The sequence below is a fragment of the Carcharhinus amblyrhynchos genome, chromosome 4 (genome assembly GCF_965287045.1).
Source record: "Carcharhinus amblyrhynchos chromosome 4, sCarAmb.v2.hapA, whole genome shotgun sequence".
Classification (NCBI taxonomy): Eukaryota; Metazoa; Chordata; class Chondrichthyes; order Carcharhiniformes; family Carcharhinidae; genus Carcharhinus; species Carcharhinus amblyrhynchos.
This window is the reverse complement of record NC_137327.1, coordinates 23030298-23043438: the sequence shown is the minus strand read 5'-3', so window position 1 is coordinate 23043438 and position 13141 is coordinate 23030298. Positions and strand designations below refer to the sequence as shown.

The following is a 13141-nucleotide window of genomic DNA, read 5'->3' as shown; positions in this document are numbered from 1 at the left end:
AGATATCCCCTCAGGTCTTGACTAATGATGCCAGTGCAGGGGCCAAACAGCACAGTGGAGGCCGAATACAATGATGCTTATAGTGCCATCTGATCTTAACTGAGTGGTGCATCAGAGTCCTGAAGATGCGGTCCTGCAGCTTTGACAGTTCTAGTGCGGTCCAAGAGGGTCTACAGCATGTTCGTGGTTTGCTATGCCCTACACAATCTGGCTCTACAGTGGAATGTTGACATTTCCAAGGATGATCTTGAGCGGTATTTGTTCTTGGATGAGGAGGACATTCAGGAGGGAGTTGAGGAAGAACACACTGAGGATCCAGAGGATGAAGGTCAGGTGGAGAACGAGGTGAGGATGGGCATCACCTCCCACTTCATGGAGGAGGGCTAACTTGTTGTCCAACAGCATGACCCCTACTCCCCCCATCACTCCTCAGGACATTGTGACCCTTTGCAACCAGGAGATGAAGGTGGCAAAGATCTTAATCATTAAGGTTCTGAGGCCAAGGTCAGATTGGAAAATGGCAGTAAGTAGGATTCAGACAGTAAGTACAGCACCATGGTTTTTTGAGTCTGCTACAGTTTTCACACCTGACACATAATTGTTCACTTGACAAACAGTAAGGTTGAGCAACCCCATTTGTGCTATGATTAGCCTATTGACATTGGGATAGCACAATGGTATAACAACTTCTTATGTAAATGCTAACCCGAATAAAGAAACTCAAACTTCCCCCAGGTGGCAACATTCTTTAATGATTTCATGCAATTTTGTTCTGCATTGGCCTGTGTATTGTAATGTTATACCAGACATTGATTACATTCCATTACAGCTGCCAAAAGGGCAATGCTTCCTGTAATTATCAGCACTGCATTTATTCCTGGCACATTGTATTATATAATTTAAGACATTTATTCTAAAGGGAGCTGAAAAAATTATCTCGTGATTGTACAGTGTAAACCATGGATGACAGGGACATCCACTGTTACTGAAGACCAGGTCTGAGGCATTCAAGTTGGGTAACCTTGACCTATACAAGAAATCCAGATATGATATACAGAGAACCATCAAACATGCCAAGGGACAATATCAGATCAAGCTAGAGTCCCTGGCTAGCCGCACAAACACCCACCGATTATGGCAAGGTTTATACGACATAACTTGCTCCAACGTGCAGACATGTAGAATCGCTGGTAATAATGCACCACTCCCAATAAGCTCAACACATTTTATGCTTGTTTTCAGCAAGAGGACGTAATCTGCCCTGGAAGCCTCAGGCAAACCAGTATCCAAGGTCACCATCGCAGATGTCAGATCATCCTTCTTGAACATCAACCCACAGAAAGTGATTGGTCTGGATGGGGTACCCGGACGAGCACTTATATCCTGCATGGACAGCTAGCAGTGGTATTTGCAGATATCTTTAACCTCTCCTTGCACCAATCTGAGGTTCCCACCTGCTTCAAGAAGACGACCATCATCCCTGCACCAAAGAAAAGCCAGGCAGTGTGCCAGAATGACTATCGTCTGGTGGCTCTGACATCCATCATTATGAAGTGCTTCAAAAGGTTAGTTATGGCACAAATCAATTTCTGCCTGCCAGATTGCCTGGATCCAATACAGTTTGCCTACTGCTGCAACAGGTCCACAGCAGACGCCATCTTCCTGGCCTCACTAAACCCCGAAACACCTAGAATACGAGGACACCTATGTCAGACTCCTATTCATTGACTACAGCTCAGCCTTTAACACCATTATCCCAATAAAACTCATCTCTAAACTCTGTGGCCTGGGATCTGGCTCCTCTGTGACTGGATCTGAGACTTCTTAACCCACAGACCGCAATCAGTAAGGATAGGAAATTACATCTCCTCCAGATTATCCTTGTTGAAAGGGGATTTAAAGAAAGGTTTGGAGGGAATAGTGTCATTGGTCTAGGTACCTATACAACAATTTATATTCTTAAATGCTGTATAACAATCTATATTTGTAAGAATAGATATTATGTTATGAATGTGTCTGAATTTATTGCATATCAGCTCCAACATGTTAACAGAAGTTCAGAATAATAAAATGACACAAAATGGATACTAGCTGGGTTAGCCACAATCCTGAACACAATTAGCTGGCTTATTCACAAGCTTGTGTTCTACAGCAGAAACAGTTATCACAGGTACTGATGGCTGATACCAGCCTAAGGAAGCCAGACACACAAGATTAGGGAGGGCATTCATAGAAAATGATAAGGAGGCCCACTGGACAAGGAGTATTGTAAACTCAAGGACTCCAGATGGGAGATAGGAAGGTAGTATTAATAAGTCGTGTCCATGAGACCAGGAGCTGATGACGCACAAGCCCACCTTAAGTAATGCCTTTTTCATTAGTCATGTAGCCAATGTATGTAATCTGTAATCGATATTATTGTATATGCCATGATGGGCTGTGTGGATGTCTGAAAAATGTATAAGAATGCATGTTTTTCCTTTGTTAGAGAGGAACTGGGCTTTACCAGATGTCATCTCCCCACCGGCGAGATAAACCATTTGATGCAAGGACCAACCCTGAGTGTTAAGTGATTTCTTTGAGACTCTCTCCTGCTAAGTATCCTCAACACCGATGCCCTTACGATATTCCTTACACACTTATGACTGTGTGGCCAAATTCTGCTCCAACTCCATTTTCAAGTTTTCTGATGACACCACTGTAATGGGTCAGATTTCAAACAATGACAAGACGGATTTCAGGAAAGAGATAGAGAATATGGTGAACTGGTGCAATAACAATAATCTCTCTCTCGATGTCAGTAAAACAAAGAACATAGTCATCGACTTCAGGAAACGCAGTTGGGTCACATGCTCCTGTCTACATCAATGGTGATGAAGTGGAAATGGTCAAGCATTTCAAGGTGTTCATATCACCAACAATCTCTCCTGGTCCCTCCACATTGATGCTATAGTTAAGGAAGTTCACCAATGTCTATACTGCCTCAGAAGGCTAAGGAAGTTCGGCATGTCCACTATGACTCTCACCAATTTTTTCAGATGTACAGTAGAAAGCATCCTTTCCAGATGTATCACAGCTTGGTATGGCTCCTGCACTGATCAAGACCACAATAAACTGCAAAGGGTTGTGAACGTAGCACAGTCCATTACACAAACCAGCCTCCCATCCACTGACTCCACCTACACTTCCTGCTATCTTGGAAAAACAGCCAACGTAATCATATAGGGGAGACAATGGCCTTGTGATATCACTCGATTATTAATCCACAAACTCAGTTAATGTTCTGGGGACCCGGGTTCGAATCCCACCACAGCAGATACTGGAATTTATATTCAATTAAATTTTAAAAATCTGGAATTAAGTATGTACTGATGACCATGAAATCATTGTTGGTTGTCAGAAAAACCCATCTGATTCACTAATGTCCTTTAGGGAAAAAAAAAATCTGTCATCCTTACCTGGTCAGGCTACATTCGATTCCAGAGCAACAGCAATGTGGTTGATACTCAATGGCCCTTGGGCAACTAGGGATGGGCAATAAATGCTGGTCAGCCAGTGATGCCATAATGAATAAAATAAACAAGGACCCCCTGCACCCCAGACATACTCTCTTTCATCTTCTTCTATTAAGAGAAAGATACAAAAGTCTGATATGTACCAACCGACTCAAGAACAGCTTCTTCCTTGCTGCTATCAGAATGGACTTATAAATTAAGCTGATCTTTCTCTTCACCCTGTTTGTAACTGCAACACTATCTTCTGCATCTTTTCCTTTCCTTCTCCCTATGCACTCTGTATGATATGTTTTGTCTGTATAGCATGCAAGAAACAATACTGTATCCCAATACATGTGACAATAATAGATCAATGTGCGATATTTTTATTTAAAAGTAAATTGGTGATAAAGCAACATCTTAAATAAGCTTAGAATCCAAGAAGGGTTTTAAAATCTAAATCACATCACAATGAAGCAGTTGAGGCCATGTCATTGAATGTTTTTAAGGCAAAGATAGATAAATTTTTGAACAATAAAGGAATTAAGGGTTAAGGTGAGCGGGTGGATACGTGGAGCTGAGTCCACGAAAAGATCAGCCATAATTTTATTGAATGGCAGAGCAGGCTCGAGGGGCCAGACGGCCTACTCCAGCTCCTTATTTTTATGTTCTTATTATTTTACTGGTGTTTCCTATGTGTAAATTGGTTTTAACTTCCTACATGACAATGTTGACTATACCTCAAAAGTATCATCATTGCCTGTCAAGCATTTTGGGACATGCTGAAGTTGGAAAAGATGTCATGTAAATGCGTATTTTCCTTTTTAGTGTTTTTCAACACAAGTCTTACATTAAATGAGATACCTCTTAGTATTTTGTTTTGTTCCAAAATAATAACAAGTCCCCTGCAGAAAGAAGATAAGTCATGTGAAAAAATAGTTGTTACATTTCTGGAGAAAAAAGGAAATTTATCATAATTGTATATATGGTTTAAGAAAATTAAAGTAGCTTGCCTCAGTATTCAAAACTATATAGAAGAGTGATGAAAGAAAAACAGAGTCAGCCAAATTGTCTGAAAAACATGTCTACATCAAAGAATATAATTTGAATCTCTCCTCAACCCTACGTAGTAGGCCATGGAGCTCCTGCTAAAATATTAATATACTGTGGGGCAGGGTGAAGAAGTTTGAGACATGAATGTAATCAATAAAGTGACTTGTGGCGTCAACATTCTCAGTTCAGTCCAGACTACTGTGAAAATGCCATGCAATCAGACAATATCATTATTCCACTGGCATAAATTAATCTGTGCAGTCTGCACAAAGTCCTGTCAATAATCTCTATCCTTGTTTATGACTGGAAATGGGCAGATTGAGAATCCACTCGTTGTTCACTGCAGTTTCAAAGTTGTCTTTTCCCTCCTTCAAGTCATTCACCATGTTCTGCACCATTGTTGGATATTTCTCTCTGGAGCTTACATCCCTCCTGCTGTCTTCCTCACAGGCTGACTTCTGGTCTTTGTCGTGTTTCTCTAACATTGGCACTTGGGGAAAATTAGGTTCCCATGACATTCTCAGAAATCACTATGTGTTCCTCTCCAGAGAATGCAACTAGGGATATAATTAATTATCTGTGAGTACAGAAATAAAGAAGTTACAATTATAACAGACCACTATTTATCTGCACACTGTCAAAGATTACTGAATACAAATATAAACTATATTGTATCCAGTTTTGATGGAGACCAATAATATTCTCCTGATAAAAGCAAATTACTATGGATGCTGGAATCTGAAACAAAAACAGAAAATGCTGGAAAATCTCAACAGATCTGGTAGCATCCATGGAGTGAGAACGGAGTCAACATTTCAAGTCTGGGTGATTCTTCATCAGAGCTGGTGTTCTGCTGATGTTTGATGAGTTCTTCATTAACATTATAATTCCATCTAACATTTGGTGATTAATTTATTGCGGCCAGTTAATGCAAAAATTAGATTGATAGTTTGATTATTGATTATTAGATTGATTATTCATTATTTGGAAATCTTTACCCAAAATGCTGGAGGGGATCATTTATTCTATTGTTCTTAATAAAGCTGTAAAATGTCAAAATGCCTCGAAATATTTGCCATAATGAAACTGGAGTGCAATAATTAATCTGTAGATAGAGCAGCATCACCAACATTTCACAAACAGCACTGAGAGGAACGATCAGGAAATTTGGGGTTTTCTGGTATTCAGGAAGAACTGTTGGCTAGGCTACTGAAGCACTCCCTGTTCTTTTAATACTGTCAAGGAATACTTACCTTTACATTTAAACAGCCAAGATACAAATTTAGCTTAATGTGTAACCTATAGCATCTCCAATAATTCAACACTCCTGGACTGCACAACACTCTTGTCATAAGATATAAGAGCAGAATGAGGCTATTTGGCCGATTGAGTCTGTTCCGCCATTCAATCATCTTCGACGGCATGTATTGCATTACTAGATTAGATAATACACTATAATCCTGATGATGGTTTCCAACCCACAACCTTCTGAGTCAGAAGTGACAGTAACACCAAATGAACTGAACTGTGACAATATGGCATTTTCCAAATGGATCAACCCATGGCTAGTTAATTATATGAGGGATAAAGGAATAGAAGGATATGTTGGTCAGAGGAGGTTAAGCAAATAGGATAGAAAACTAATAAGATAGAAAATAGGATAAATAGGATAGAAAACTAATATGGAGTGTAGGATCTTGCACGTGTGCTCCACAATACACTAACAGGCCACTGTCAGTCATTAAGTGACCAGTCATCCCTCCCGATTGCAACTTAACCTCCCTTTCAATTATTATCCTCTTCAAATTATCCAACTCCTTTCCTGATCAGCCCCCTTACCTGTTCCAATGTAAGGACAAGCCAAAATCTATTACAGTGGTAACCCAATTTTTTTCATTTCTAGGCCAAGCAGAAAAAGAAAGCTTAAGACAGTCACTAAAGACTTAATACTGTAGAATGCATAGAGGAGTATAGTAAGTACAAGGCTGAAGTAAAAATAAAAATTAGGAAAGCAAAGAAAGGATTCAAAGAAACCCCTAAGATGTTTTATCAATAGCTTAAGAGTTAGAGAATAACTAAAGAAGTGGTAGGGCCTATTAGAGGTGTACATCGTAACTTGTGGATTGATTCGGAAGGTGTGGGCAGCGTTCTTGATGAGTACTTTGTTTCTCTCTTTACTAAGGAGGAGGATGATTCAGACTTTTAGTTAAAGAGGAGGAGTGTAAAATATTAAATACAATGAACATGGTGAGATAGGAAGTACTGGGGGGACTGGAATCCTTGAAGGTGGATAAATCACCAGGGCCAAATGGATTGCATCCCAGGCTTTTGAAGGAAGCAGGGAGGAATAGTAGATGCTTTGAGGATTGTTTTCCAATCCTCACTTGATACAGTTGAGGTACCAGAGGATTGGAGGTCTGCAAATGTTGTAACATTATTTAAAAAGAGTGCAAGGGATAGACCATAGAACTATAGGCCAGTCAGTCTGACTTCAGGAGTGGGAAAATGGTTGGAAACAATTCTGAGAGACAGGTCAAGTGTCACTTAGAAAAACAGACTGATCAGGGATAGTCAGAGTGGTTTTGTTGGGGGAAGATTGTGCCTTATTAACTTAATAGATTTTTTGAGGAAGTATTAGGAGGATTGATGAGGGTAGTGCAGTGAATATTGTCCTAAAAGTTCTAGAGAGGTTGAGGAAAGGATTGCAGAGACAATCCTGGTTAGGAGTGAAAGTAATAGGGTAATTGTTATGGGGGACTTTAACTTTACGAATATTGATTGGAGTTGCTATAGTTCTAGCTCGCTAGAGGGGTCAGTGTTTGTACAAAGCGTGCAGGAAGGTTTTTGTCTCAGTATGTAGACAGGCCAACTAGAGGTGAGGCTATATTGGATTTGGTGCTGGGAAATGAGCCAGACCAGGTGCTAGACTTGGAAGTTGGTGTGCATTTTGGTGATAGTGACCACAATTCGGTTACGTTCACCTTAGTGATGGGAAGAGATAGGCATGAACCTCGGGTCAGCAATTTTAGCTGGGGTAAGGGCGATTATGAGGCTATCAGGAGTGAATTAGGAAGCATGGATTGGATTAGGGGATTACAGGGACTGGGAACGTCTGAAATGTGGAGTTTTTTCAAGGAGCAGCTACTGCGAGTCCTTGATAGGTATGTCCCTGTCAGGCATGGTGGATTTGGTAGATCTAGGGAACCGTGGTGCACTAAAAGAGTTGAGTCGATGGTTAAAAAGAAAAAGGAGGCTTATGTTCGGATGAGATTGGAGGGCTCAGATAGTGCACTAGAAAGCTTTAGATTGGCTAGGAGGGAGTTGAAGAGTGAGTTGAGAAGGGCTAAAAGAGGACATGAGAAGACTTTGGCTGATAGGATTAAGGAGAATCCTAAGGCGTTCTATAGGTATGTCAAGAACAGAAGGTTGGTCAGGGCAAGATTAGGGCCAGTTACAGACAGCAGGGGGAAGTTGTGTGTGGAACCGGAGGAGATTGGAGAAGTATTGAACCAATATTTCTCTTCGGTGTTCACGCAGGGGGACATGAATATAGCTGAGGAGGACATTGGGTTGCAGGGGTGTAAAATAGACAGTATTACGGTTGATAAAGAGGATGTGCTGGAAATTCTTGAGGGGCTGAAAATAGATAAGTCCCCTGGTCCGGATGGGATCTACCCTAGGATTCTCTGGGAGGCTAGAGAGGTGATTGCAGAGCCTCTGGCTCAGATCTTCAGGTCGTCATTGGTCTCTGGTGTAGTCCCGGAGGATTGGAGGATAGCGAATGTTGTCCCATTGTTTAAGAAGGGGAACAGAGACTTTGCCGGGAATTATAGACCGGTGAGTCTTACTTCTGTTGTGGGCAAGGTTTTAGAAAAAATTATTAGGGATAGGATTTATAGTTATTTGGAGTGTAATGAATTGATTAGAAATAGTCAGCATGGGTTTGTAGCGGGTAGGTCGTGCCTTACTAACCTTATTGAGTTTTTTGAGAAGGTGACCAAAGAGGTGGATGGGGGCAAGGCAGTTGACGTGGTATACATGGATTTTAGTAAGGCGTTCGACAAGGTTCACCATGGTAGGCTTCTGCAGAAAATGCAGATGTATGGGATTGTGGGTAATCTAGGAAGTTGGATCAGGAATTGGCTATCAGATAGGAGACAGAGGGTGGTGGTGGATGGTAAATATTCATCATGGAGTACAGTTACGAGTGGTGTGCCTCAGGGATCTGTTTTGGGGCCACTGTTGTTTGTAATTTTTATTAATGATCTGGATGAGGGTATAGTTGGGTGGATTAGTAAATTTGCTGATGACACCAAAGTTGGAGGTGTGGTAGATTGTGAGGAAGGGTGTCATAGTCTGCAGGGAGACTTAGATAGGTTGCAGAGCTGGGCCGAGAGGTGGCGGATGGAATTTAATGTGGAGAAGTGTGAGGTAATTCACTTTGGTAGGAGCAACAGATGTGTCGAGTATAGGGCTAATGGGAGGACTTTGAATAGTGTGGATGAACAGAGGGATCTAGGTGTGTGTGTACATAGATCCCTGAAAGTTGGGAATCAAGTAGATAAGGTTGTTAAGAAGGCGTACGGTGTCTTGGCGTTTATTGGTAGGGGGATTGAATTTAGGAGTCGCAGTGTAATGTTGCAACTGTACACTACTCTAGTGCGGCCGCACTTGGAGTACTGCGTGCAGTTCTGGTCCCCGCATTACAAGAAGGATGTGGAGGCGTTGGAGAGGGTGCAGAGGAGGTTTACTAGGATGTTGCCTGGTATGGTGGGGAGGTCCTATGAGGAGAGACTGAGGGATTTAGGGTTGTTTTCGTTGGAAAGAAGGCGGCTAAGAGGGGATCTTATTGAAACATATAAGATGATTAGAGGTTTAGATAGGGTGGATAGTGATAGCCTTTTTCCTCGGATGGAGAAAGCTAGCACGAGGGGGCATGGCTTTAAATTAAGGGGGGGTAGCTACAGGACGGATGTCAGGGGTAGGTTCTTTACCCAGCGGGTGGTAAGGGATTGGAATGCCCTGCCTGCTGCAGTTGTAAATGCGTCTAGTTTGGGGGCGTTTAAGAGATCTCTGGATAGGTTTATGGACGAAAAGGGATTGGTATAGGCTAGTGGGTCATTGTTTTTGTAACTGGTCGGCGCAACATCGTGGGCCGAAGGGCCTGTTCTGCGCTGTAATGTTCTATGTTCTATGTTCTATATGGTTCAGTAAGACATTTAATGAGGTCTCATATGGCAATTGGTCAGAACAGTGAGATCTTATGGAATACAGGGGAAAGTGGCAGGTTGAATCCAAAATTGGCACAGTTACAGCCATATGAAACAAAAGATAATGGTTGACAGGTGTTTATGCAAATGGAAAACCATTTCCAGTGGTGTTCCACAGGACTTAGTCTTCAGGCTTTGCTGTTTATTGTATAAATTAATGATTTAGACTTAAAAATCTGTGTGACATGATTGGGAAATTTGACCATGTAGGCGATAGTGTTAAGGATAGCTGTCAACTCCAGAATGACATCAGTGGTTTGACTGAGTGGGCAGAGAAATGGCAAATAGAATTCCATCCAAAGAAGTGTGAGATAATGCACTTGGGGAGGCAAACAAAGCAAGCAAGGGAATACTCAATAAACAGAAAGGTATTGAAAGAGTTGAGGAAGTGAGAGATCTTAGAGTGCATATCCACAGGTCCTTGAAGGTGACAGGACAAATGAAAAAGGTGATCAAGAAAGCATATAGAATACTTTCCTTAATTGGGTGGGATAGTGAGTACAAAAGTATGGATGTAATGATGGAACTGTATAAACTGCTGGTTAGACCACAGCAGGAGTTTTGTGTACAGTTCTGGTCACCACATTACAGGAAGGTCTCAATTGCTCTAGAGAGAGTAAAGAGGAAATTTACAAGAATGTTGCCAGAGCTTTAAAAATGCAGCCAAGAGGGGAGATTGGATAGACTAGGGTCATTTTCCTTAGAATCATTTGTCACACTAAGAAAGCATTATAAGGTGTGCTTGTCTCACTAGATATACAACTGTAGCTTACCAGTGATATAACAGGTGAAGAGGTCTCTATCTGTTGTCATCTCTGGGGCTGGAGTTGTGAAGCATGTATTTCTGAGCCAAGTTGAATAGCCCCAAAGAATGCTGTCCTGAAGCCCTAGTAGAGGCTTTACATTCTAGTCAATTATATGGAACTTGAAATTTCACTGTATGCAGTGGAGGTTTTCTACACCTTCTGTGTGAATTGTCTGTTCGCCAGTAGTCACAAGATGCAACTGAGTATTGGAATCTGGTGCTATATACAGGTCTATTTCCCATAGCCTCTGACTGTAAAGTATGTTAACCTTCGCCCCAGTGTCAATCTTGACTTTAAGTCTGGCATTACTGCTAATTATGTAGAGGATAGTGAAGATCTCATGTCGGCATCAACATTCTTGCAGCAGAGTGCTGTTGAAAGCTTTGTAGCTTCAGTGCTTTGGTTGAACTCCAATTCATTCACCTCACTGACAGTTCAACTCCTGGAGGATTGAACTGCTACAGTGTTGCTGATGGCAGAGGAAGGTTGCTGTAGTTTGAGTCTGCAGCACTTAGTGAAGTGGTTTCATTTCTTGCATTTGCCATATACAAAACCATTTGCAAAATAAGCTGTACAGTTCAGTAAATGCTGACCGCTGCATTTCCTGTCCTGCCTAAAAAATCTATTTCTTGTCTCTAATTATTTGTTTAACATACAGATAGCAATGGCTGCTTGTAACAGTAAGTTTTTCTCTCGTTGACAAGTGCTTATGGATTAAGTCGCAATATATTCCACAAACTACTTGATCCCTGATTAAGTTTTCAGTAAGTGTTCCAAACACACATTTCTTTGCCAATATTTTTTGGATGCCCATGTAAGATTGCATTGACTTTTGGTTTGTTAAATTGAATGCAAGTCTATCAAGGATTAAGCTTTTTACAGGAAGACAGATATTCTTGACCATTCGCTTCATGATCAACCATTTTATTTACTGTATGAAAGATAAACATTAAAAAAAAGTGACAGCCAGAGATCGATCTTGCAATTAAAAACACAGATATATATTTTCAGCTCATTTAGTACTATTGGCTATGAAGCACTTTGTGCATCTTGGGATTTTGAAAGGCACCAAATAAATATTTTTCTTTCTACGTCCCTGACTCTCCTGACACTTCACCTTGGCCCAGTTTTAATTTCTATTTGAAATACTCCCAATACAAATCAAAGAGAAATAGAGGATTAGCATCAAAACTGTTAAAAACAAAATTACATTTCATGATATGGTGTTAGCTTAATCAGACAGCTTCTATGATGTGAAAATCACCCACAACATAATGAAAATGAGCGAATCATACTGTTATAAATTAAAAACATGATCGCTGGGAGAAACAATTGATTAGGAAAAATAGTCTCTTGATGTTCAATTGCATAACAAGCATGGTGGAGTTCTCAGAACTGATGTAGTTTATTTCCATAATTCTGCAAGATTCTTGTCATATTCATTTTAATGCCAATTTGGAGTGAGCCTTGGTTGGAGTGAGCCTTTGGAGTAATGACACCTTCCTCCCATTACATCTAGCTACTCTTCTTATGAGTCAGGCTAACAACTTGACTGAAAATGGCTGAATTGGAGATAAACCAAGGGCAGATGTAAAGCAGTGGAAGAAACATGTTTTCTCATGTGAAGCTATCATGGAGAGGAGAATAATTTATATTTTTTTTACTCTGAATTTATCAATATCATTGAAGTTTGCAAAATAATTGAAGCTGAAAATTGTTAGTGCAAAATAAAATGATAGATCATGAAGCGAATGGTCCAGGCAGTGTAACAATGGAAAAAGAATAACTACGGCTCAGATAGAGTTACCAGACAGCACCAGCTTTGTTTACTCTGATGGTTATGATGAGTCTGCCATTCCATCAAGTAATATACACTTGTCAGAGATTAAAATATTTGAATTTATGATGCTGCTTGCATGGGGGAAATCTGATGCAAGTTGTTTGCCTGATCACAACTGGCAGCCGTTCCAATCCTCTCAATCAGAATACAAATCAAGTTTGACACCAAAAATTATGTTTAATAAAATAGAAAGATTCTTGGCTTTGTGCTTTTTGAGAAAGTTGCTGACTTTAGATTTTTAGGTGTAAGAACTGAATGGTATATAAACAAAACACAATTTACTTTGTATGTTATTCATACCTGCAAGACACTCGTGTTTTGCTCATTTGATGGGAGGACACACAACACCAGATTATAGTCCAACAGGTATATTTGAAATCATGAGCTTTTGGAGCGCTGCTCCTTCATCAGGTTCAATTTCCGACCTGGGCCACTGTCTGTACAGAGTCAGCATGTTCTCCCCATGTCAGCGTGGGATCCTCTGGGTGTTCTGGTTTCCTCCCACAGTCCGAAAGACAAGCTGTTAGGTTAGGCGCATTGGCTGTGCTAAATTCTCTCTCTGTATCCGAACAGACACTGGAGTGTAGTGACTCGGAGATTTACACAGTAACTTAATTGTGGTGTTCATGTAAACCTACTTCTGATGTTAATAAATAGAAACTTCTTTAATGTAAAACT

The 13141-nt window shown here is 40.7% G+C and overlaps 1 protein-coding gene across 1 annotated transcript; it reads left to right on the top strand.

The window, feature by feature from the left end:
- Nucleotides 1-467: 467 nt before the first annotated feature.
- On the top strand, nucleotides 468-4161 carry LOC145342524 (uncharacterized). Its single transcript, XM_080188084.1, has 3 exons — nucleotides 468-523; nucleotides 1243-1565; nucleotides 2489-4161. The coding sequence occupies exons 1-3, from the start codon at nucleotides 518-520 to the stop codon at nucleotides 2571-2573; spliced, it is 414 nt and encodes a 137-aa protein (XP_080044210.1). The 5' UTR covers nucleotides 468-517; the 3' UTR covers nucleotides 2574-4161.
- Nucleotides 4162-13141: the final 8980 nt, after the last annotated feature.

Bases quoted from the DNA above. Each gene is read 5' to 3' on its own strand.
- LOC145342524 (XM_080188084.1), top strand. The intron at 1,566-2,488 runs GTTAGTTATGGC...TTCCTTTGTTAG, and splicing joins ATTATGAAGTGCTTCAAAAG to AGAGGAACTGGGCTTTACCA.